Here is a 25,771-nt window from a genome sequence, read left to right on the forward strand (position 1 = left end):
ATTACAATAGTCAATGAATGAAATAGATATTATAAACTAAAGAGAAATTACTTAGAATTTGAAAAAAAAATTTTTTTGGTAAATATTTTAAGTAGTCTATACCCAACATGGGCTCAAACTCACAAACATGAGATCAAGAGTCGCATGCTCCACCAACTGAGCCAGCCAGATGCCCCCGAAAAAAATCCTTGACTTTTAAAATTTGTTTAAACTTTAATTAAAATATTCTGGGCTTAATTTAGATATTAATTTAGATTTATCTGCTATCTTAAATCCTGTTCAGAATAATTTAGCACACATTTTTTGAGTAATTAAAGATTAAATATGTTACACTAATTTGCAAATAATGTAATTAGGAAACTAAATCAATTATTTTTTCTAATCAATTATTAACCTTCAGCACCAACCTTCTGTATTTCAAAATAATTTGGTAATAAGCCTTATCTACCACTACTGTTTCTTAACAATTTTATCTGTTACATTAAGGTAAACTGTAGCTCTGTGGAAAGCACTGAGCGCTTGGCAGGATTTATCTTTTAACTAGAGTTGAAGAGTATACCAGTGGACACCAAGGGCATAAATTCCCACAGTCTACGTCATTATCTCTCCGAACACCAACACCAGATTTGGGAGTGGGGGTGGAGTTATACTTCACTCTCCACAATCTGAACTATTTTCCTTTTATCTAACACTTATCATAACTCTTTACCTTTGCCCTCCCCCACAATGTACACATTAATGCTATTCTTCACCTTTTCTAGACTAACAATGACTTCTTTCAAAAGGAAAACAGGTGAAAAGCCAAAGAAAATAACTGTAGCAAATCAATGTAAAAGCCATTCTCTACTCTTTACAAACTTTACAATCTCCTAAAGCAAGTAAATGCTCCTCATTAAGAATCTTAAGCAAGCTCTTAAGTACTTCTAAATATATGCCCACAAATATATTTTCTCCCAAAGAAAAGGAATCTTTATTTTTGTACTGCCAATTTTTTGGTCGCCATAGATAAGCAAGAAGAGACTAATTCTTAGAATTTTCCCCATGGTCAAGTAAGGAACAACTTATAAGTTAAAAGTGCAAAAATTAATCAAATTCTTCCAATACTATAAATAAAAGGCAATATAATAATAATAGACCATAATACTACCAGCTTTTTGGCAAAGCACACTCTGGTTTTACTGTAAGAACTAAAGAGAGCTATACAATTTATTCATGGAGGGATTGAAAATGGATTAGAAATTACTATTTTAGGGGCACCTGGGTGGCTCAGTGGGTTAAGCCTCTGCCTTCGGCCCAGGTCATGATCTCAGGGTCCTGGGATCAAGCTTCACATCTGGGCTCCCTGCTCCCCGTCTCTGCCTCTCTGCTAACTTGTGATCGCTTTCTGTCAAAAAAATAAAATCTTAAAAAAAAAAAAGAAATTGCTATTTAAAGTTCTATGATGAATAACTGCTAAAGAAAAGCTAGCTCTACCATACCTATCCCTCAACAATAACAATTCCAAAAAATTTCTGGACTGATACAAAACGTTTGTTCAAAAGCTTAAATATTTTGCTTAAAGTATAAGTCATTTTGATTCCTTGTTTAATCAGCAAATACTTATGGTACTATAAATTTTGAGAGATCTTTCCAAAATGTGGAAATGGGGGCATGTGGCTGGCTTAATCAGTGGAACATGTGACTCGATCTCAGGGTTGTAAGTCTGAGCCCCGTGTTAGGTGTATAGATTACTTAAAAATAAAATCTTTTAAAAGAAAAATGTAAAAATGTTTCATCCCTTGAATTAATGCATTCTGGAAATGTATTCTTATTGTACCTCATGCTCTTTCCTTCAAATAGTACTTTCTTTCCCAACAATCTTCATGAGTCACAAAACTGAAGATATACTACTCAAAATGAAGGCTTTACCATTCTTACAACCTCTACAGTTGATTCAATTCTAGACACGTGCCCCAGGATTCACCCTTTATAATTATCCTCTGGTTACATGGCTAGTAAGTACATTTATTTTATTTACATAATCTTATATATGCTGTATAATAATATTCTTTTTCCATAGTTTGAAATTCAGTAAACAATTTACTAATTGCCTATCTAATAGGTGAACAGCCAACAAAAACAAAACAGTAAGTGAAATTCTCTCAGTATACAAAATGATAAGTAATGATAACACTACTTAGTACTACAAAAATTTATACAGTGAGGAGAGGTAAAAGGTGATTTTTGGTCGCCTTCCCAACTCTATTAAAATTTGTTTTTCTAGGGGCACCTGGGTGGCTCAGCAGGTTGAGCCTCTGACTTCGGCTCAGGTCATGATCTCAGGGTCCTGGGATCGAGCCCTGCATCGGGCTCTTTGCTCAGCGGGGAGCCTGCTTCCCCCCCCCCCAACCCTTCTTTCTCTGCCTGCCTCTCTGCCTACTTGCGATCTATCAAATAAATAAATAAAATCTTTAAAAAAAAATTCGTTTTTCTATTAAAATTTCTTAACATTACCGTAACTGGTTATGGTTAACTATGGTTGACGAATAATAACAAAACTAGTATTACTGGAGTGAAAGTACAGCATGGTGGTTAGAAAGTGTGAATTCTGGAATGACATGGCCTACATTACAATCTTGGCTCTATCAAAGCTTTGGAACGCCCCGTTCCTGGCACATTCTCCACATGCCTCAGTTTTCTCATCTGTAAAATGAAGTGAAAACAGAACCTACTTCACAGAATGCTTTAATAAAAATAATAGTTTATACTAGTAATTAAGCTAGTAAATTTAATAGTTATAATGAACAGCAGTATCTATTTTGTAGTCTAGTTAAGGAGCCAATTAGTAAATACATGTACAACATTCACAACAGTGTTCAGGAGGTGTTAACAGTGCTAACAGAAGAATCATTTCTGTTAATATTAAATAGCAGGGAACCAATTGATTCATTAATTGCCTTTGAGGTGCAGTATTTCCCAAATTAAGTAATTCTGCATGGAGTTAATTAAGTATTAAAGTATACTTCCTAAGGTATAGGGTTAAGGATAAGAACACTTAAGACAGCCAGAGTTCAAATTCAAGTTCACTGGTGTGTGACCCCACCCAACTGCCCCAGCTTCCTCATATGTAAATGCAGAGATATCAAAAATACCTACAGCATCACAATATCAGGAGTGCTAAATAAATTACTACAAGAAAATAATTTAGGAGGCGGAATGTAAGTGGGGGTGGCTATCACTCCTTTTTTTGAACAGATGATGAAGCAGCAAGGTGGGGCTTTATTGCTGGGAGTGAAATACACTGAACTGAATTTTCAAGTGGTTAAAAACTGCTTCGGTTATCTGCAAAATATATACTCTGTAAAAGAAAACCACTTATCACCGTAAATGTACACCCCATTTTTATCTTAACAATCTTACTTAGCACTAGTCCAAGAAACCAAAAGGAAAACAGCAAGTTTATCACTTAGGTGCTCAACAGCACTAAATACCTAAGAAATTCACTACCGATTTTGGAAGAATTAATCTAGCTAAAGAAGCAACTTGAAACGCTCTCCGACCAAGACTACAAATCACAGAAGCATCACTGAAAGCACGAGCAAAGGTGTCTCAAAGATAGCGCTGAGTAAACACACTAATAGATAAATAACAACCCATTTTAAAGATTATGAAAAAAGCAGACGGGAGACCAATCCAAACCTCCGAGGAAGGTCACTGCTGGCTCAAACGACGATGAACTTGATTCCTAAATTACCTTTTCGATCATCTTCCGCTCCCTTTCAAGTCCAGCAGCCTCTAGCTGTTCTTCCTCCTCCAGCATGGCTTGAGTAATCACCGCAGGCTCCGGTTGTTCAACCATGTCTGGAGTCGGGGACCCTAAGAGGTGAGAAAGTTTATAAACTGCAGTTTTTTTGTTTTGTTTTCAAAGATTTTATTTATTTATTTATTTGACAGAAAGAGAGAGAGAGATCATAAGTAGGCAGAGAGGCAAGCAGAGAGAGAGAGGAAGGGAAGCAGGCTCCCTGCTCCTCTGCCGAGCAGAGAGCCCGATGTGGGACTCGATCCCAGGACCCTGAGATCATGACCCGAGCCAAAGGCAGAGGCTTAACCCACTGGGCCACCCAGGAGCCCCTATAAACTGCAGTTTTAAAAAGTACCGATTACTCAACTTCCACATTCAACAATCTTCCCGGATGCATTTGAGGCAAAAGCTGAAGACCCACGCGACGCCAGCATCAGTCCTCTGAAAACATCTTGGGTCTCAATAACGTCAACAAGTGGCCAGGACCCCAGCTGACCAATAGGGATGCTCGCGAAAATGCAGCCCCGCTGTGTAAAGTCTCCTACACCGCGCACATATGCGCATCTGGGGCCCTCCACTCACCTTCCACAGCTTGTTGCCCTCCCTTCCTCAGTCTCTGCCTGGAGTCAGCTCTACCCACCAATCTCGGCTGTAGCCTCCATGCTGTCCCCTTCCCCCCCGCCCCCGGCCCGGTCGCCGCCGCGGGCACCGGGAGGAAGGGTCTCCGCACTCACCACCGCTACTCGCGGGCCGCTGCGCGGGCATGGCTGGACACACACTCTGGAACCCGATCCTCGGCTCTCAGGGTCTGCAGCGCCGCGCGCCGAAGTCTCACAGACGCTGCCTGATCAGCCTCCTCACCAATTCCCCGGTCAAGGAAAAACGCGCGCTTCTACTTCGCGGGAAAACGTCGTCATCTCGCGATACTTACTGCTTTCCGCCCCGCCCCCCTAATCCCGGAGGCGCGAGATTTAGCGCAATTTTAGTTTCCATCAGAACCCACCTGGCGGACCGTGGGCGATTACCTAGATGTCTATCTTGGGAAAACTGGGTTCTGCTGCTAGCTTTTAACTAGGTCTGTGACACTGGACGAGTGAGTCTGCCCACTGTGGAGGGCCCAGTTTCCTCACGTATTGGATGATGGTTCAAAATTAACACTTTAGGAGCGCTCTTATTTGCAAGGCACCTTCACAGATTGGCTGATATGATTAAATCCCGTCAATCGATGATCCTTTAGACAGGAAATATGTATGACTATTCAGGTGAAAATGTCAGAGACAAATACCGCCAATCTCACTCACCATCCTTGGTGCACAGTGCCCATTTTGGGTGAAAACTCCCCGAAATGACCCAGAAGGGAGCTCCGTTGTGGGTGAGATGGGAGAGAAAAATAGGAAAGTAAGATTATGGCAGAGTTCAAGAAAGGTGTTTCAGGATAAGGGAGAACTGATTGTAGTGATAAAGCAAGCGGAGTGCCAGGAGAAAAGAAGATTCAGGAATAGACCAGGGGGCGCTTGGGTGGTTCAGTTGGTTATGCAAATCACTTGATTTCTGCTCCCCCAGGATCTGAGGGTCATGGGATGAGCCCTTAGGCAGGCTCCCCACTCCAAGGGGGGGGGGTCTGCTTGAGATTCTCCCCGCTGCCCTCCTCCTGCTCACCTGCAATGGCATGCGCGCGCTCGCTCTCTCTAAATAAAATTACTGAATCTTAAAAAAAAAAAAAAAAAAGGAATTGATTGGGCACCTGGGTGGCTCAGTGGGTTAAGCCAATGCCTTGAGCTCAGGTCATGATCTCAGGGTCCTGTGATGGAGGCCTGTATCGGGCTTTCTGCTCAGCGGGGAGCCTGCTTCTCCCCTTCTCTGCCTGCCTCTCTGCCTATTTGTGATCTCTCTGTCAAATAAATAAATAAAATCTTTTTTTAAAATATTTTATTTATTTATTTGACAGAGAGAGAGGTCACAAGTAGGCAGAGAGGCAGGCAGAGAGAGAGGGAGAAACAGCCTCCTCACTGAGCAGAGAGCCCTATGCGGGGCTCGATCCTAGGACCCTGAGACCATGACCCGAGCCGAAGGCAGAGGCTTAAACCGCTGAGCCACCCAGGCGTGCCCATAAATAAATAAAATCTTAAAAAAAAAAAAAAAAGGAACAGACCAATAACTAAAATGGGAACCTGAAAGAAGAGACTGGACTTTTGTTACTGGTTTTTTTTTTGTTGTTGTTGTTTTTTAAAGATTTTATTTATTATTTATTTGATAGCGAGAGAGAGAGATCACAAGTAGGCAGAGAGAGAGAGAGAGAGAGGGAAGCAGGCTCCCTGCTGAGCAGAGAGCCCGATGCGGGACTCGATCCCAGGACCCCGAGATCATGACCTGAGCCGAAGGCAGCGGCTTAACCCACTGAGCCACCCAGGCGCCCCTTGTTACTGGTTTTTTACATCAGCCTATAATTCCACCCTTTCTTGTCTGCAATCGTTTCAATAAATTCCTTGGCTCCCTCCCCTTCTGGAAATTGTGGTATACCTACCATGATACCATCTGTTTCCTTCATTTCTGACTTGGGACAACTTTAATAATTGTACAAAATTAAGAGCTTGCAGCATACATCCATCATGAACATCTTCAGCAACCTTCATAACACTCTGAGATTAGATTTATTTCTAATCGCTTCCGAAGAGTGTTATTCTTCACAACATTCTGAGATTGTTTTTATTCCTACATTGTAGGTAAGAAAACTGGTGCTCAGTGACACTGACTTGCCCAGAGGTCTATGGTCATTTTGTGATAAAACGCGAGCCAAACCCAGGCCTTTTGACTCCTACTTCAGTATTATCTTAAGATAAAATATAATCTTGATTAATACTTGTTCTTAAATCCTACCTCCCTCTAACCTAAAACAATAGCTATCAGTCTCACTTAACATTTTTTTACTGCCCCAACCTATCCCCTAAAATTTGTTCCCCTGACTTCTGAAACACAGCTTTTCACAGGGTTTTCCCCTAATGTATTGACAATCTTCTTGTTCCTTCTTTTGAACTCAATCCCGGCCCAGCTCCCAAAATCTTTCCCATATTTGTTTCTTTTTTCTATATTCTATATACTATATACTTTAGCATCTGCTTTACAATCTTCAATGATCAGCTCAAAGCTGACAACTTCCCTTCTAATTCCTGAGAGAGAGAGTAGGGAAGATTTGTCTAAACACATGAGATGGAGCTCAAGGCAATTTCACCCGATTTTCAAAGGAAATACATCTTATCTAACATCTGGCCCCCCCACTTGTTAATACAAGTACACTGGTGCATTTATTTCCTGACACATTTACCATTATGCTGGCCTTCCCTCAGAGTGGCTGTTCAAAGTTTTGTTCACTCACTTTTATTTAAGAGCCTACATTTAAATGTCTCCTGGGTACCAAAAACATTTCTAGGAGCTGTACAGCAATAAACAAGGCAGACAAGGTCCCTGTTGATATGGATCTTAACATTTCAGGAGTTAAAGCAAGTAAGCATCTGTAGGAGGAGGTGTGTGGAGAGTGCCCTGGAAGAATATTAGAATAGAGTGGTGTAAGAGTAACTGGGTAGTTACTTTAGACTGGGTAGTCAGGTATCTGAGGAAGTAATGGACATTTAAGCTAGAAATTAAATGTCAAGCAGTCAGCTAGCCCAGGGGAAGACAGCTGTAGGGAAGAAAAAATTCCCCCTACCTTACTGGGTTCTTTTGTCTGATCTATGAATTAAATTGACATACAATAGATTAACAGGAGAAACACAAATTTAATTACTTACGTACATATAGGAGTCCCATAGAGTCAACGAAAGGCTCAGCACAGGCAGGTAATTGAGGCTTATATGCCATTCTAAGCTAAGAAGGGAAGGAAAAGATTTCACAGGAAGATGGGAAGAGCAAATGTTTCATAAACAAATGTTTGCCATGCCATGCAGAGACAAAGGGGGACAGGGAGAATTCTAACAAATAGGCTCCCCAAATTCCCCCCAGTTTCCCACATCTAGTCCCTAATCTCTGTTAATTGTTTCTGGTGATAGCTCTCTTCCTAGACCAGACCCTCTATGTAAATTCTTTTAAGCATCGAGGGGAAGGTTAAAAAAACTTTTCTTGACCCTTTCAGGTCTTAATTGTCTTTAGCTCAGTATAATCTGCATGCATTCTGGGGAGACTTGTTCTGAACCACTTGTCTGAAACTTCTCTGTAAGTTGCACACATTAAAAGCTGAGCTAGTGGCCAAGGACAGAAGAATCAGGTGAGTAGCTGGGCAGTAAGACATCTGGAAAGGAAGGAAAAAAAACATAGAATGAAGATGAACAAACAGAAAAGAACAAATTGAAGCACTTTTCTCCACAACCCATTTAACCAGTCTCAATCCTGGGAATACATCAGTTCAATAAAATGGCAGTGCTTCATTTATTTGATGGAAAGTGTTAATCTTCTCTTCCTTTCTTTAAACACACACACACACACACACACACACATATACACGTATATATGTATATGTATATATATATATAATTCCACAAATAGTATTTATATTCCACAAATATATATATATATATATATTTTTTTTTTTTGAGGTAAAGTCCACATAACCTTTGCCACTTTAACCATTTTAAGTAATCTCTACTCCCAACATGGGGATTGAACTCATGACCCTGAGATCAAGAGTCCCCTGCTCTACCAACCCAGCCAGCCAGGCGCCCCCTTCTCTCCCTTTTCTTAAACATCAAATCAGGATTTTATTGTTTTCAGGGCCACCTGGGTGGCTCAAACATCTGACTCTTTGTTTCAGCTCAGGTCATGATCTGACACAGTGTAGTCTGCTTGTCCCTCTCCCTCTCCTCCTTCCCCAACCCCCTGCATCCACATATGTACACTAATAAAATCTTGTAAAAAAAAACAAAAACAGGATTTTTTCATATTTCATTTCATTCAATTTCATAATAAAACAGGTTTCATAATAAAACAAAATATGGAGCTTAGAACTGTACCACATGGAATTTTTCTCTGCCTATCTCCTGCCAGTTCAAAATATTTGCCTCTCTTATTAGCCAGCATTCTCTTAGATTTGCAGTTGAGTTCAAACTATTCAAGCCTCAACACTACCTTCTTTGCAGTTTTAGCCTTTTTTTCCCTAGAAAATTGGCTTAGTCTGCCCATATCCACTCTCCTTGTCATGCTGCTGCTTTCCCTGGACATATAGAGAATCCTTGTTCTTCTTGTACTATGTTACTTGGTGGGTTTGGTGTTTGCCACACTTCTTACAGAAAGTCCAGCGGGTTTTAAGAATGTTCACCATGTTTGTAAATGCACTACTGGCAAGGAAAGAAAGGAATCAGGCTGAAATGAAAGTATTAATATTCTTTTTTTTTTTAAGATTTTATTTATTTATTTGACAGACAGAGATCGCAAGTAGGCAGTGAAGCAGGCAGAGAGAGAGGAGGAAGCAGGCTCCCTGCTGAGCAGAGAGCCCGATGCGGGGCTCGATCCCAGGACCCTGAGATCATGACCTGAGCTGAAGGCAGAGGCTTTAACCCACTGAGCCACCCAGGCGCCCCTTAATATTCTCTTTTAATAGACATAAGTTAGACACTATTTGTCCTGTCTCATTTACACAGAAGAAGCATTTTTCACCAATGACTACACAAGCTCCTCCTTGTTAAGGGTCAGTGTGTCCAGAGCACATCAATTCTGGAGTACCACAGAGGCTAAGCTATTAACTTCTGATTGGAGTATTGTCAAAGTCTGCATAGTAGTATTGAACCCTTGTTCTCTACCACGGAGAGATTTAAGCTCATCTTTCTCAAGACATAAATGACAAAACTTGGGAATAAGGTCCTCAACGCTTAAAAGAATTTGGGAGTGCCAATACACAAGTGAGTTTCCTATAACTTCTTGCCTCATATGTTTATGTGGCATGGCCTTATGAAAAGAGGAGCCCATGTTTGCAATTTGGCTGGCATTTAAGATGGAGTACCTGTGACAAAGGAGCCAGGTGTGAGTCCACATGGTCCTGACCATTTAAGTGGAAAGCCCGTATAAATTTTGCTGCCACACGAGATAAAAAAGCCAGTGCGGTTCACAGACAAGGTCAGAGCAGACTCTGTAATTTTCTAGATCTGGGACACCCCATGACCTTTGTTATTAGTACTGTTAGCATCCATACATCTTTACTTTCCATGTACTCCTGCCGGTTTGTTGGAACAGAACAGGTTGCAAAATACTTGCTCTACGAGGCCTGCAATCTGGCTTTGGTAGCTATAAAACTTAATTTCGCCACCTGACCAAGAATTCAGATTTTTGATCTACCTACATATAGTCGGAATATTGGCCAGTCCAGGCAGGGGAGCAGCTAAGATATGCCAAGTTGTACAAGGATGGCCTGTGAACCATCCAAAACATTTGGTGACTTGCCAAACATCTCAGCTATAGAAGGTAATGTCAGAGTCATTTTTAATCTTCTTGACAGGTTTGAAGATACTATTTGTGGAATCAAACCACAGGGTTTGATTGTAATACTGTCCTGGTATATCATCAAGGAAAGGTTCTTTGGCATCTTTTTTTGATACAAAGGGAAACTTTTTTGCCTATTGTGTTTATCTGGGCAAGGGACAGTCCTTGAATTTTTTTTTTTTTAAGATTGTATTTATTTGAGAGTGTGTGTGAGCAGAACGGAGGGAGGAGCAGAGAGGGAGGGAAGGGGGTAAGAATCCCAAGCAGACCCAAACCCAGGGATCACGCTTAGCTGACTGAGCCACCCAGGTGCAGCAGTCTTTGAACTTCTATAGAGGTTTTCCTGGGTCCAAATGACTCAACAGAAGAGGCAGAGTGGAGTTTTGCTCGTCGTGGATACCTTACCCTATCATACATCGTCTTCCATACTTAGTCAACCACATATTCACAGTGATAGGAACAAAAAATATTCAGATTCTTTTTTTTTTTTCTAAAGATTTTATTTATTTATTTGGCAGACAGAGATCACAAGTAGGCAGAAAGAGAGAGAGGGGGAAGCAGGCTCCCTGCTGAGCAGAGAGCCCTATGCAGGGCTTGATCCCAGAACTCTGAGATCATCACCTGAGCTGAAGGCAGAGGCTTAACCCATTGAGCCACCCAGGTGCCCCAAATATTCAGGTTCTTTTGTGCTACATATATGTTAGACATAATCAGCAGTCATATTGATTAATGTGGTCAGGGTTTGGTAAACTGATATAAGAGTATGTTTGGCCAGCCCCCAACTTGTTGGAAAAGTGAGGGTTAATAAGAGCAAGGCACAGGTTGAAAGAGTCTATAGTGAAAACTCAGGGAAAGGAGGGTAGATAAAGCACTCTTCAATCATAATTATTCAATCATAATGAATAAATGAGAAGTGTCATTAATGAGAGAAGGTGACATTTTGTGTGTGTGTGTGTGTGTGTGTGTGTGTGTGTGTGTGTGTGTGTGTGTGTACAGAGTCTTAAAAGGTGGTGGGGTATAGGTGAAAGAGAAGTTTTTTGATCTGTGATGATAGCAGAGGCTGCCCACCTTTTTTTTTTTTACGATCTATTTATTTATTTGAGAGAAATAGAGAGAGCTCATGGGAGGGAGGGGTAGAGGGCAAGAGGGAGAGAGAATCTTAAAGCAGACTTCCTGCTGAGTGCAGAGTCGGATATGGGGCTTGATCTCACAACCCTGAGATCTAGAGTCAGATGCTCCTCTGACTGTGCCAGCCAGGTGCCCCTGGGGGTGAGTTTTGAGACCTCTGAGATATTTCATGTCTGAAGTCGTAATAGTTGTTTGCACCTGTTGAAGTCTAGATCTGGAGGCTCTATGGCCTTGTTCTGCTAGTGCCTTTAGGAGAATGAGGGAGTCTATAAGAGCTCCCTGCCTAGTTTGATTACAAAGTAAAAAGTCATCAACATACTGAACAAGAGTGGAACCTTGAGTGAAGGCTATAGAATCCAAGTCAGCTTTAAAGACCTGGGAAACCACTGAGGGAGATTCTCAGTATCCCTGAGGTATGGAAGCCCACATTAACTATCTCCCTCTAAAAGTAAAAGCAAAGAGAAATTGTGAGTCAGTATGCAATGGGATTGAAAGGGGAGTGGAGCAGAGGCCAGTTACTGTAAATCAGGCTGCATCAGTAGGAGCGAGGTTAAGAATAGTAGCTGGATCAGGGACTCCAGGTTTGTGAAGAGTTAGAAAAGATTTGACAGCTCTTAGGTTTGTACAAATCAATGTTTCGTTCCTGTCTGAGTCAAATTTACCTTCTTTCTTTACTGGCAAGATTGGAGTGTTAGAGGGTGAGGAAGTAAAGACAAGTATACCCTGCTGTGAAAGAGATCTACTGTAGGTCCAATTCCTCACTTGGAGTCTCTAGGAAGAGGATATTGGGCTAGTACTGATAGAAATGGTTTTTCTTTTTCCACATAAGGCACACAGGGTCTGTACTTGTAACAATGCAACTTCATCTGCACATGTAGCCCAGAGATAAATTTGGACCACTTACATGTGTATATGTGCTTATGTATTTATTCACTCACTCAAATTCACAACCCTGAGATCCAGAGTTGCATGTCCACTAAGCCAGCCAGGCGCCCCTACAGGGACATCTTTTAAACACTCATCCTATTCAGAGGAACTTAAATCGAGATGAGTTTCCAGTAAGCAAAGTGGGAAATTTTGGGTTTGGTTTGAGGATAGGGAAATAAAAATGCCTTTCTTAGGGCGCCTGGGTGGCTCAGTGGGTTAAGCCTCTGCCTTCAGCTCAGGTTATGATCTCAGGGTCCTGGGATCGAGCCCTGCGTCGGGCTCTCTGCTCGGCAGGGAGCCTGCTTCCCTCTCTCTCTCTGCCTGCTGCTCTGCCTACTTGTGATCTCTATCAAATAAATAAAATCTTCTTTAAAAATTCCTTTCTTATTATATTTTATAGTGGCATTAAATTTACATAACAAATCTCTACCTGAAAGTTATGCTGGTGAGGAGATGGGAGACCAGAAAAGCATGAATGGGGGGGCGCAGGAGGGAGCACCTGGATGGCTCTGTCAGTTAAGGTCATGATCTCAGGGTCCTGAGATTAAGCCCCGAACTGGGTCCTTGCTCAGCAGGGAGTCTGCTTCTCCCTTTCCCTCTGCCCCACCCCCAATTATTCTCTCTCTGCCTCTCTCTTACTCTCATACTCTCTCTGCCTCTTACTCCCAAATAAATAAAATCTTAAAACAAACAAACAAAAAAACCCATGATGGCTATTAAGAGTACCTAAAGATAATGGGGTGAGTTGGGATAGAGGCAGTGAAATAGGTTGCCCCGGGGCTCCTTATAGCTTGAATAAAATCAGGGGTGACAGGCAGAGATAAATTTCTCTGAGTAGACTTTGGAGAACAGTGTGGAGATTCCTCAAGAAATTAAAAATAGAGCTTCCCTATGACCCTGCAATTGCACTGCTGGGTTATTTACCCCAAAGATACAGATGTAGTGAAAAGAAGAGCCATCTGTATCCCAATGTTTATTGCAGCAATGGCCACGGTCGCCAGACTGTGGAAAGAATCAAGATGCCCTTCAATGGACGAATGGATAAGGAAGATGTGGTCCATATACACAATGGAGTATTATGCCTCCATCAGAAAGGACGAATACCCACCTTTGGTAGCAACATGGACGGGACTGGAAGAGATTATGCTGAGCGAAATAAGTCAAGCAGAGAGAGTCAAGTATCATATGGTTTCACTTATTTGTGGAGCATAACAAAGAACATGGAGGACATGGGGAGATGGAGAGGAGAAGGGAGTTGAGGGAAATTGGAAGGGGAGATGAACCATGAGAGATTATGGACTCTGAAAAACAACCAGAGGGTTTTGAAGGGGCGGGGTGGGGGGTGGGAGGATGGGGAACCAGGTGGTGGGTAATAGGGAGGGCATGTATTGCATGGAGCACTGGGTGTGGTGCAAAAACAATGAATACTGTTACGCTGAAAATAAATAAATTTAAAAAAATTCTCTGAGCAGATTGTGGAGAAAGTACACCAGTGTCAATTAAGAAATCCAATTCCGTTGGGGTGCCTGGGTGTCTCAGCCTTTGGCTCAGGTCATGATCCCAGGGTCCTTGGATTGAATCCCACATCAGGCTGCCTGCTCAGTGGGGAATCTGCTTCTCTCTCTCCCTCTGTTGCTCCCCTCTGCTCATGTTTTCTCTCTCAAAAAAATAAATAAAATCTTAAAAAAAAAAAAGAAGTCTAATTCCCAATCCTCTATTTTGGATTTAATGGCAGACTCTGGGGTGTAATAATCAGCTGACCCTTTCATTTGAAGGGGAACTGTCCCACAGGAGGAGAAAAACCTTCTGGAGGGGGGGGGGTGATAGAGTCTAAGGAGATTGTTTCTGTCCCTTAAACTTTCCTTTCTCTTATGTGCAAGAAACACTTGATTTTTTTTTTTTTTTTTTTTTTTTTTTTTTTTTTTTTTTACAGTATCTGCAACTGTCTGGAGATAAATGGGGAGGGCTCTAAGTAGATTTTGAGTTACTCTCAGAATCATGCTTTTGCTTTTCTGAAGATTCAAGTTGCAAAACAAGAATTGTTGCTTTTAACTTATTTCCTCTTGTATTCTTTTAAAAACATTTTTTTAGGTTACCTCTACACCCAACATGGGCCTCCAACTCATAACCCCAAGATCAAGACTCACTCAGTTGGTCTACCAACTGAGCCAGCCAGTCACCCCCTCCTTTTGTATTCTGGTAAGCTATTTTCAAAGAACGAGTAGCTGCCTCCCTTATAGCCCTCAGAGATTGGCAGGACCACCATGCCATTTTTTATACCAGGGAGAAAGTTTCCCACTAAAGTAGAAATTAAAAGATTTCTATCTTCTGGGCCTTCTGGGTTTAATGCAGTAAGCTATTGGAAAGTCTGTATAAAGTGTTCAAGAAAGGTCTTTGCTCTCCTGAGTGCAAAATTCAACCTTAGACTAGTTCACTTTGTGGGGAGGGGGTCGTCGTCAATATTGCTTCTATCAAGCCTTGAATATGAGCCTCCAGCTGAGCCATTTCCTAGGCATTCATAGGAGGACCTGGAAGAAGTTCTGGCCATCTGTTTCCTCCATGTGTGGGGTTTTCCCCAGGGGGCTGCCTGGCTTATCTGATAACTAAAATATAATCATGGGCAGGAAGAACACCCTTTAGTAGTCAACATAGGTGCCTGTGAATGGGGTTGTTAATGGCCACTAATCTTTCCAACTCCTCTCTAAATTTCTTGAGATCTTCTGAAAGTAGAGGCAAAGGGTTTTATTTTTTTTAAAAGATTTCATTCATTCATTCATTCATTCTATTTATTATTTATTTATTTATTTGACAGAGATTACAGGCAGGCAGAGAGGCAGGCAGAGAGAGGGAGAAGCAGGCTCCCCGCTGAGCAGAGAGCCCGATGCAGGACTCGATCCCAGGACCCTGAGATCATGACCTGAGCTGAAGGCAGAGGCTTAACCCACTGAGCCACCCAGGCGCCCCAAAGGGTTTTAAAATTCAAAAGATCTGCTGCTCTCCAGGGGACATGAATTCTTTATTCTGGAGGTCCAGGAGACATCTGCAAAGTATATATCAGGAATGCCTGAAGCTGGCAGAGATTGCTTACAGAGACCTGGAAAAAAGGAGCTATAAGGAATAACAAAGAAAGCCCTACACCCTTCTCAGGTGCTTGTGCTAAATTCACTTCCTGGCTTTTATTATTTATGTGAGCAACCTGCATATTCTGGGCCTGGAGATCAGTCCAGAATGCTCTTTGTAAATCTTGCAAATCAAGAGAAGTGAACACGGGCAGCTGGGTATTTAAGGGATTTTGTGAAGAAATTGGAGAAATTTTAGGATCTAAGAGAACTGGCTGAGGAGATAGAGTAGGGCTTTGAGAGGCGGGTCTTGGACCCAGGGCCCAGAGATCCAAAAGATCTGAAGGGTAAGGGACAGAAAGCTGGACATAAAAGTGTGTATAAGGGGAGCCTGGGTGGCTCAGTGGATTAAGCCGCTGCCTTTGGCTCAGGTCATGATCTCAGGGTCCTGGGATAGAGCCCAGCATCGGGCTCTCTGCTCCGTGGGGAGCCTGCTTCCTCCTCTCTCTCTCTGCCTGCCTCTCTGCTTACTTGTGATCTCTCTCTCTGTCAAATAAATAAAATAAAATCTTTAAAAAAAAAAAAGTGTGTATAAGAGGAAAGAGAAGGAAGGACTTGAATAAGATGTGGTTTTTAATTTTTGTTCTAAATTCGATTTCCATTCTTTCCTCTTATTAAGGGAAACCCTAAGGCTAGCCATTATACTTCCCTGTGTCCTCTTTTCAATTTGGTCTTTCCGTAGGTACCAGTTAAGACAGTTGTTTAGGATGAGAGCTTTCTAAAAACTTTTCAAATGTACAAGTTTTTGTAGTTCAAGAAGTCCATCATCTGAATAAGACCTACAATGGTATATTTATTCTAATAGCAACTCAAGTCAGTAAGCCTTTTTGTGGAAAGACCGAGAGGCAACTTTCGGGATCAGAATAAATTTTTACCATGAATACAACAGGCATCCGTGGAGTGGGTGCAGAAGATGCAGCCCCCATGATCCAAAAAGTTCACTCCAAACATAGTCTAGGAAACTAAAGCCCCTCATCACAGGGTTACAGGCGTTAAGAATTGTGCAGTGAAAACGATTTCTTGGTTGTCTCCAGTCACAGACCCACTAATCTGTGACACAGGGCAGGCACTACTGGAATGGGATTTTTTCCAGCACCAACAAAACAATGAAGGTTGAGATGACAAAAGCCCCTTCTGATAAGCTCCCCTGAAGCTGGCACAGTCAGATGAAGAGAATGTTGCTTGTGATTTGGTGACTAGGAACCTCAGTCTATAATCAACTGGCCACCAAGATGCACACTGGTACACTCACCTTCCAGTTGTCCATGACCAGAGACAATATTCTCACTAGTCACAAAGCCAAGCTTTCAAGACATAGAGTAAGACAAAAGGAAAACTTCCATCTGGTTTTTCTCATATGCACAGTAACAGTTCTGGTTAATCCTTGGGTCTCTTGGAGCCAAACTAATACCTAAGGAGGATGTGCTGCTGGGTTGGGGATTGTGCGGCGTGTACTTGTTGCACGGATATTTTCTTGAGGTTGGCAGGTGACCTGTGTCAATGCAACCCATTCAGAGACCAACTTATCCTATCCTAAGGTACCACCTTAGCACTCTAACAGCTCTGAGGTGCTCAACCCACGTCCATCAATTTTGTAGCTTTGGCTTCATAGATGTCCCTTAGCAAAAGCATTTACCTCGTGTGCCCATTAGACCACAACAGTTTGTTTACACAGACACTGGTCTGGTGAGGACTGTGAACCCACTAGTCTGTAAGGCTGGCTTGAACAGCTGACTTACAGGGCCTATGCCAGAGACAGATGGAGATAAAGAAAAACACTGATCATCTCTGGGAGCAAAAGGATCAACAAAAATCAAGAGTACTTATAATAAATCCTTACCAGAGTTGCTATACCCAAGGAACTAGTTCCACAAATATTTCCTCCTGCTAATCTAAATTTAGAGAAGGAAAAGAAAGTGCTCTTGCTTCCACCCTACCCTGCAAAGATGGGAGAGTGATTGGGTAAGAATTCTTACCTTCTGTCAGCGTTTTTTTTCAGAGGCTCCAGGATCTCTCAGCTGTAGCAGCCTCAGAGTGACAACAGCCAGAGAATTTTTTCCCTTTGTGGTAGCCAACTGTAGGGGAAGAAAAATGTTTCCTCTACCTCTCTAGGCTCTTTTATCTGGTCTATTAATCAAAATGACCTATGACAGGTTAACAAAAGAAAAACAAATGTAATTACTTACATACATATAGGAGCCCCACAGTGAAAACAAGAGGTTCCCCAACAATCAGGCAATTCAAGCTTATATACCATTTGAGTTACAAAGAAGGGGATGGGGTCTGGGACTTCAAAGGGAAGGAAGACAATTCACATGAAAAGGTGAAGAACAAACGTATTGCAAACAAATGGTCACCAGGCCATGCACAGGGAAAGGAACAGAGAGAACTTTGAACAAATAGGCCCTACCCAGCTTACCAGCTTACCATATCTACTTCATATTCTTTGCAACTATCTTTGGTGATATTTCTCTTCCTGGACCAGCCCCTCTATCTAAATTCTTTCAGGTAATTGAGGGGGAAACCTAAAAAACTCTTCTTGAGTCTTTTGGGCCTTAAATGTCTTCCGTTCAAAATAATGAGCATGCAAAATCAGCACATTCTGGGGAGACTTGTTTTGAATCCCTCACTGAAGTCCAAGCAGAAGCTATTGCTAGTGCAAAGAGACTAAGGCAAGAATAAGCTTGGGCATGTTTGAATATTACAAGGTGGCCAGTATGATTGAAGCAAAGTTGGCAGGGGAGGGGGGCGTGGATACAAAAGTCAGAGGCAGACTGTCCCGATGAGGTACTAATATTTACTTCTAAGATGTTACAGTCATGATTTTCCCCCACCCACATAAAATGTCTACTTCTCCTAGAAATCCCTTTCATATTAGTGGTTTTGTTTCTCCACCAAGTTGTAGAAGTGGGGGGGACCCCCAAAATCAAAAAACAAAACCATGTTCCCTCTTGCTTACGCTAGATGGCCCCACTTCCTGCCTACCTCCCAAAGTAAACATTTACATTCAGAACTCTCCTTTCAGAATCCCAACTCCAAATTTACAAACCTACCTTCACCTGAATACCTTTTCCACTTTCCCTTATGTCAGGCTCTGCATCCATTTTCCTGTAGTCTGTTCAGGAATATTAGATTACCTATTATCCCATTCTCTATTTCTTTTTTTTTTTTTTAAGATTTTATTTAATTTATTTGACAGAGAGAGATCACAAGTAGGCAGAGAGGCAGGCAGAGAGAGAGAGGAGGAAGCAGGCTCCCCGCTGAGCAGAGAGGCCGATGTGGGGCTCGATCCCAAGACCCTGGGATCATGACCTGAGCTGAAGGCAGCTGCTTAACCAACTGAGCCACGCAGGCACCCCTGCATTTTTAAAAAAGAAGAAAACAGGGGCACCTGGGTGGCTCAGTCAGTTAAGCGTTTGCCTTCGGCTCAGGTCAGGATCCCAGGATCCTTGAACTGAGTCCCACATTGGGCTCCCTGCTCAGGGGAGCCTGTTTCTCCCTCTCCCTCTCCCCACTGCTCATGCTCACTCTCTCTCATTTTTTTCCTCTCTCTTTTTTTTAAGAGTAAAACATGTAGTCTAATTAAAAATTTGATGAGCACTGTTTACTTTTCAAGGGCTCACATAAATGGCCTTAAAAACCAAATCAGAAGAAATATTAAGACAAGGTAATGAGAAATTCCCTTTCTACACTAAAATTTATTTAAAAATCACTTGGCTTACTTCAAGAATAGAATAAACCCTATTATTCAAACACTTTCCAATTTATCTTTTCACTCAAAGTCCAAACACAGGCACCTTAAATACAATCTACAAGATTTTAATCAAGTCAATACTTCCCTTTCAAAGTTTCTTAATAATATAGATGCTAAAATTAAAAGCCTTGAGACTTATGTAATAATCAAAATACATCATTTACTTACAATATTATCAGTATTGCCTAGAACAGGAAAAAGTGAAGATTTACTTTCTGCTTTTATAAAACCATTATGTATAGTTTTCTGCCTGAAAATGAAAAATGAGAACATATATACAATATTGTTGTCAATTTTATATACTTTTCCAAATCTGAATTAGTTCACATTTTTATTATAAAAATGATTTTCCAAATAAAATGCAATACTAAAAGTCATTTGAAATAAAATCATGAAAGTACAGTTTATGTAAATGATCAACAAATAAAAATGCTTTGTAATGCAATTTTTTTTTAAAAGTTGAAGTTTTTTCTGGTTATTTATTAGAAAATAAACTCACCCACAGAATGAAAACGTAAAACCTTATTAATTGGAACTGAGGGAAGATAAATATGAATGGTAGAATGTTTGGAAAGAAATTAATTTTGCTAATTTCCTAAGCCTTGCAATTTTATTTAGTTTATCAAAATATTAAGAGACAGTGTTTAGCAGGGCTTAGCAAATGTTCCTACTTTCATTCAAAGTACCAAGTTATTTACTTCTACTGCAGCTACACTGTTAGTAAACCACACACACACACACACACATACACACACACACACACAATGTATTATTTACTTCAGGATATATATTTATTAACACATAGTGTATATTTGCTTCAGGGGTTCAGGAGTACAGGTCTGTGAATCATCAGTCTCCCACAATTCACAGCACTCACCATAGCACATACCCTCCCCAATGTCCATCATCCAGCCACCCTCTCCCTCCCCCGCCACCCCCCAGTAACCCTCAGTTAACAATATTTTTAAGGGGCCAGATTTTCTTCTCTTTCTGAAGTCACTAGTTTCCCTAAAATCTTCCATTTTAATTTTTGTTTTTATATGTTGTGAAGCAGTGCAGTTCTAATTAATGAAGTTTTACTACATTTGGGAATTCATATTTTGGACACTGCTTTGGCAACATCGAACTTATATGAATTTGATACAAAAATCACTTTTCCCCAGAGGTAAGATTTTGTTTTCTGACACATATATGTCAACTAGACATGGCAAATTAAAAGCTGATTCCCAATACTATTTTGTCACTTTTTTTTTTTTTTTGGCCTCTTTTACACCCATCTCTGCTGTCTGAATTTGCTCATGGAATACAAAATAGTCTTATCCAAACAAAAATAAGAAAAATCAAAATAACCATGTGGCATTATGAATATAAATTATTCCATGATTATATGCTTTAGAATTATACCCTCCAATAGTATAGAGTCTAAAACGTTGACGGCTCTAGATAAAAAGAGGATCAATTCCTAAGCTACAATGAAAACTGTTATTCAGAAGTCAGAGGCTTGAAAATATTAATACCATTTTGCTAATGTTATCTAACTTCTGTAAAATCAAACAAATATACCCAAGCCAATAACATCATATAAAGATCATCACTACAAAAGAAATCAGCAAAAATTATGATTATATTCTATGACTCTTAGAAAACTATGCCAGTTACTTGGATCTTCCAGGTAGCACTTAAATAATACAATGTATACCTGGGCTGAAAGGACAGTGAAGTAAGAAATTTCTTACTTCACTGTCCTTTCAGTGATATATATATATATATATATATATATATATATATATATATATATATATATATATACTTTTATTTATATAAAACAGACAAATGAAACATTCTATACATATTAAATTTAACATCACCTCGAAGATTTTAGGAAAACTTATTTTTTAATTGAAAATATACTTTAACCTAAAAAAATCCCATCATACACTGACCATGTTGAATAACCCTGCCTGTACAGAAGATTCAAAGGAAGATACAGGATAATATTTGAGCTGCCAGTACTGTGAGTCTCAAGAGACTGAAGGACTAGAATATCCCTTGGAAGAGAAATTTTGGGGGGAAAATTACTCCTTTTTTCCCCCTCCAAATGTGGTTAAATAAACCAGTTATCCCCGAAGTAATAAAGACTCATTTCAAGTAATTACTCTGCTTACAAGTTTTATTTACACAGTAATTATTAATAGTGGTTTTTAGTGAATTCCTTGTATTTACATTTTTATATACACATTTATACTTGAAAGGTAAAGAAACTGTACAATAATAAAAATGAGAAAAAGAAATACAGTAATTTAGGTCAAACTCAGGAAACAAATACACACAAGTAAGATTAAATTTAGGCAGGTAGTATAACTTCAACAAGATTACTGCCAGGGGTTACATTCCCTCTTATATCAGGGCCACCAATATCGAGGAAGTAGTTACCAGAGTTAAAAACATCATTCTAAAACCTATTAAGACCCTGGGTACTCCCTCAATATGTATTACAATACTAGTTTCCACTAAGTAAGCTCCTAAGATAGGAGTTAACTTCTGAGGGTTCCACTAGTGGTCCCTAGGCTAGAATGACCCATGGGGTAAAAATATATGGACACCATCTGGTCCCATACTCCTAAAGAGGCAGTCACTGAACTAACAAGTTTTTCAGGCTTGTTAGTTTGAAGACTATATACCACTAACAGAAATAGTATGCTCAAGTGTTGTTTTAAACAAAACTGCAAACATAAAAGCACACTGTACATCTAATTATTAACCAAAGAGCATGTTATACAGATATCACTTATAATACTCAAGTGATTTATTTTAGGTTTAAGGATTAAATGTATTATAATAAAATTCATAGATTTACCAATAATTAATTTCTTTATCCACTATACCATCAAAGTTAGACTCATTAGAAAAAAGTTAATTTTATCTTTTTCTTTTCTTATTTCCATTGATTAGAAAATTATGCACAGTGTTTTACAAGTCATAGACTTGGCTACATATTAAGATTTCAAATTTAAAACTGGAATTAAATTTTGTTTCTACAGACAGTGAAGGAATTTTAACTAAAAAGTTTAAAGTCTTGCCAAATAGCATGCTATTTCAGAACTCTCAGAATTTGTATGTTTTAACTCTTACCAGTGAAAAATCTCATTTATATTCATGGACTTACTTCCAAAATCAAGTCTTCAGTCCACTAAAGTGCAGAGAACTTTCCTTCTACCAGTTAGCTTCCTTAAATTACTAGATGAATAACTTCTTAGACTAAACAGAAAGGCTAAAATTCTTTGAATGATGGGTATTCCTTAAGAAACAATTTTCCTTCAAAAACAAACATGATACTGTGGAAAAACACCTAAACAAATGTGAAACAAGCTCCAGTTCCCAGAAAACCCCAATTTGTTCCAAACTGTGAATGAAGACAACAATTTCAGTGACTTAAATAATCTACAAAGTTGTTTTCTCTTATTCTCTAATATCTTCAAAAAGTTGGAACTGGAGATAATATTTGTATTCAGGTGTTTATTTCAAATAGTATTTTGGAAGTTAAAGTAGTATTTAACAATCCTGCTCTGGCCTCCAAAGTGCTTTTATGGTAACTGTTAAAAAAGAAAAAAGATGTAAAAATTTGAATAATCTCCAAAACTGTTAAAAAAGTTTATTGCATTAAACTTCACTCCAAATTATGGAGTATGAACTAGTCATTTAAACTCTTCCCTTTGTAAAATGGCTCTCCCTACAAAATACTTTTTTTATTAATACTGTCAATTGGTTACTCATTTCATTTACTTCAGCCATGGAATTCAAAATCAGCAGTTTCCCATGTCTTGATTCTTTTAGATTTCTCCAACATTTTCTTCCACGCTTTTTACATAGGAAACGAAAAACTTTTATCAAAACATTATTTATGTTTCAATTAGTCTGTTAATTTTGAAGATTAGCTTTTCAGAGCAGGACTATTATTCTTGTCTCCTTCTTTAATATCCTTCATTACAGATGCAAAGACCTGGAAATTATATAAAGGAAAGATTAATCCTCAAAATTAACTACCACAAAGATTAAAGAGTTTAAGTAACTGTAGTTTATTTATTTATTTTTTATTTATTTATTTATTTGACAGAGAGAGAGGTCACAAGTAGGCAGAGAGGCAGGCAGAGAGAGAGGGAGAAACAGGCTCCCCACTGAGCAGAGAGCCCGATGCGGGGCTCGATCCCAGGACTCTGAGATCATGACCTGAGCCGAAGGCAGAGGCTTAAACCACTGAGCCACCCAGGCGCCCCAGTAACTGTAGTTTATTAACATGAAAAAGCTTTAATGTATTTAACTCTTGCTCCTGGAAGACTGCTATTCTCAAATCCTCTTGTTCTTTTCAACCCAACTTTATGGTATACAATTAGATTCCAGTTTTCATCACTTGCCAAATATTCTGAAATTACTACTTGGTAACAGAACATTTTCTGGATGTGTATTTTCTGACACTTCATTTTAGTAAGCAATCAAACTGTGAGCTTATGATGCCTACTGTCTATCATTCAAGGAGCAAGTGATAATGCTTTTATGGCACTTAACTTAGACTGCCAATGTTTGCTTCCCTAAAAGGACTAGGCATCTAAAAAGCCAAGATCATACATTATATTCTTTCTGTTACAATCTTTAGCACAAAGTAGGTTGCTTTGTTTCTGTTTTTTTAAGTAGGCTCCATGACACAGAACCTGAACTCATGACCCTGAGATCGAGATCTGAGCTAAAACCAAAAGTTAGACATCTAACCAACTGAGCCACCCAGCAGGTGTCTGATATAATTGTTGTCTATTTGAAATACCAAAGTAAAAAAAATATATATATCAAAGTTATTAGAGTTACATAAAAATAAAACCATAGCTTTGGATAGGTGAAAGAAGAGAAATCAACTTTAAATTCTTGACTTTTCAAAGTCAAAAATTATTTTTTTGTTTTTTAATTAGGCACTAACATTTGAGAAATAAGGAATTTTGGTTTTTTTATTTAAGATTTTACTTATTTGACAGAGAGAGAGATCACACGTAGACAAGAGCAGCAGGCAGAGATGGAGGGAGAAGCAGGCTCCCCGCTGAGCAGAGAGCCTGATTCCAGGACCCTGAGATCATGACCCCATCTGAAGGCAGAGGCTTATTAACCCACTGAACCACCCAGGCGCCCCTGAGAAATAAGTTTTTTATAAGTCAACTGGTCGTTTTAACACATCCATTAGAAGAAGTAGGAAAAGGTCACTCTACCTGAGTCCATTTTTTGGTGCTATTTTGCATCTGAATGGCTGCAATACAGCTGAACAGTTTTTCTGATGTGATATCTTCTGGCAATTTAGTTAGAAACTGTGCTATATGAATAAAGTCCATTTGTAGGAGAATATCTTCATATAATCGGAGGATTCCTAATCCAGTCCTAAATAAAAATTCCTCCCCATCTCTGCAAAATACATCCCAGACTCGACAGGCCAGATCAAGTGGTAGTGATTTGCTATAGAGTGTGAAGATCCTAAAATTAGGGAGAAAATAGTCATTGAAGTTTTTCATTCATTTATTCATTCACTCATTAATCATCTCTATTTAAAAAGAACAGTGCTTAGAGATAAAAAGATAAATAAGAGACTACTCCTTCCTTCAAAGAATTTGAATAGCGGGAAAGTAAATAAAAGTAACTTACCACCTTCCACAGAGACATGGCCTAACAGAAATTAAGAGTGGCAAAAACACCTAGTGGTTAAGGGAATGGGCTCTGAAACCAGAATGTTTGAGTTTGACATTAGTGGTGTTACCTTGAGCAAGATATCCATCCTTGCTGTGCCTCCATTTCCTCATTAGTAAATAGAGAGTAATATTGCCTACCTCTCAGGATTGTTTGAAAATTAAAGGAATAAATGTAAAGTATTCAGAATAGTGCCTGGTGCATAAGAAAGGCTCAATAAAAGTTACTTATTATTGTATGAGGAATTCAAGTATCATCTTTTAGTAACCTAAATACAAAATCGTAATCAGACTTCTCTCTTTTCCCACAAACATCTACTGGTTTTTTCTTCCCTTTACCAAACTTTACTTACTATTTCTTTTGTAGCATGTATAGCTCCAACAGAATCACTAAAATGGTTTTTCCCATCCTTTCTGACAATGTCTGATTATGTAATTTTTTTAAAAAGATTTTATTTATTTGACAGAGAGAGACAGTGAGAGAGCGAACACAAGCAGGGGGAGTGGGAAAGGAGAAGCAGGCTCTACACGGAAGGAGCCCAATGCAGGGCTTGATCACAGGACCCTGGGATCATGACTCAGGGCGAAGGCAGCCGCTTAACGGACTGAGCCACCCAGGTGCCCCGCCCTGTTCATGCAATTCTTTATCCAGTGGAGCTTCAGGGCTGTGCTCTGGTTGGGGAAATAGGGACAGTAGGTGCTAGAGAACTTCTCTTGAAGCTGCCTTGGCAAAGCACACTTTTTTTTTCTCTCTCTTTTTAAAAAACCAATCTCTACACCCAATGTGGGGTTCAAACTTATAACCCTGAGATCAAGAGTTGCATACTCCACCTTTGGGAGCCAGGAGCTCCCAAAGTACACATTTTTCTTTACAAAGGCTGTG

The 25,771-nt window shown here is 39.8% G+C and overlaps 2 protein-coding genes and 1 pseudogene across 2 annotated transcripts in view; all 3 read right to left on the reverse strand.

Moving 5' to 3' along the window:
• Positions 1-4,654, reverse strand: part of LOC123936315 (lymphoid-specific helicase-like) — a 41,364-nt gene extending 36,710 nt beyond the window's left edge. Inside the window, exons 1-2 of the mRNA XM_045996939.1 lie at positions 4,516-4,654; positions 3,734-3,855 (exon numbers count right to left, since the gene is read on the reverse strand). Of these exons, the coding sequence (XP_045852895.1) occupies positions 3,734-3,855; positions 4,516-4,546 (153 nt within the window). The 5' untranslated portion in view covers positions 4,547-4,654. The remainder of the gene's footprint in view (positions 1-3,733; positions 3,856-4,515) is intronic.
• Positions 4,655-8,013: 3,359 nt separating this feature from the next.
• On the reverse strand, positions 8,014-9,089 carry LOC123936316 (annotated as a pseudogene).
• Positions 9,090-21,327: 12,238 nt separating this feature from the next.
• LOC123936318 (TBC1 domain family member 12) overlaps positions 21,328-25,771 on the reverse strand; it is a 28,856-nt gene continuing 24,412 nt past the window's right edge. The window contains exons 9-10 of the mRNA XM_045996942.1: positions 24,421-24,679; positions 21,328-23,171 (exon numbers count right to left, since the gene is read on the reverse strand). Of these exons, the coding sequence (XP_045852898.1) occupies positions 23,103-23,171; positions 24,421-24,679 (328 nt within the window). The 3' untranslated portion in view covers positions 21,328-23,102. The remainder of the gene's footprint in view (positions 23,172-24,420; positions 24,680-25,771) is intronic.

The sequence above is a fragment of the Meles meles genome, unplaced genomic scaffold (assembly GCF_922984935.1).
Source record: "Meles meles unplaced genomic scaffold, mMelMel3.1 paternal haplotype, whole genome shotgun sequence".
Lineage (NCBI taxonomy): Eukaryota > Metazoa > Chordata > Mammalia > Carnivora > Mustelidae > Meles > Meles meles.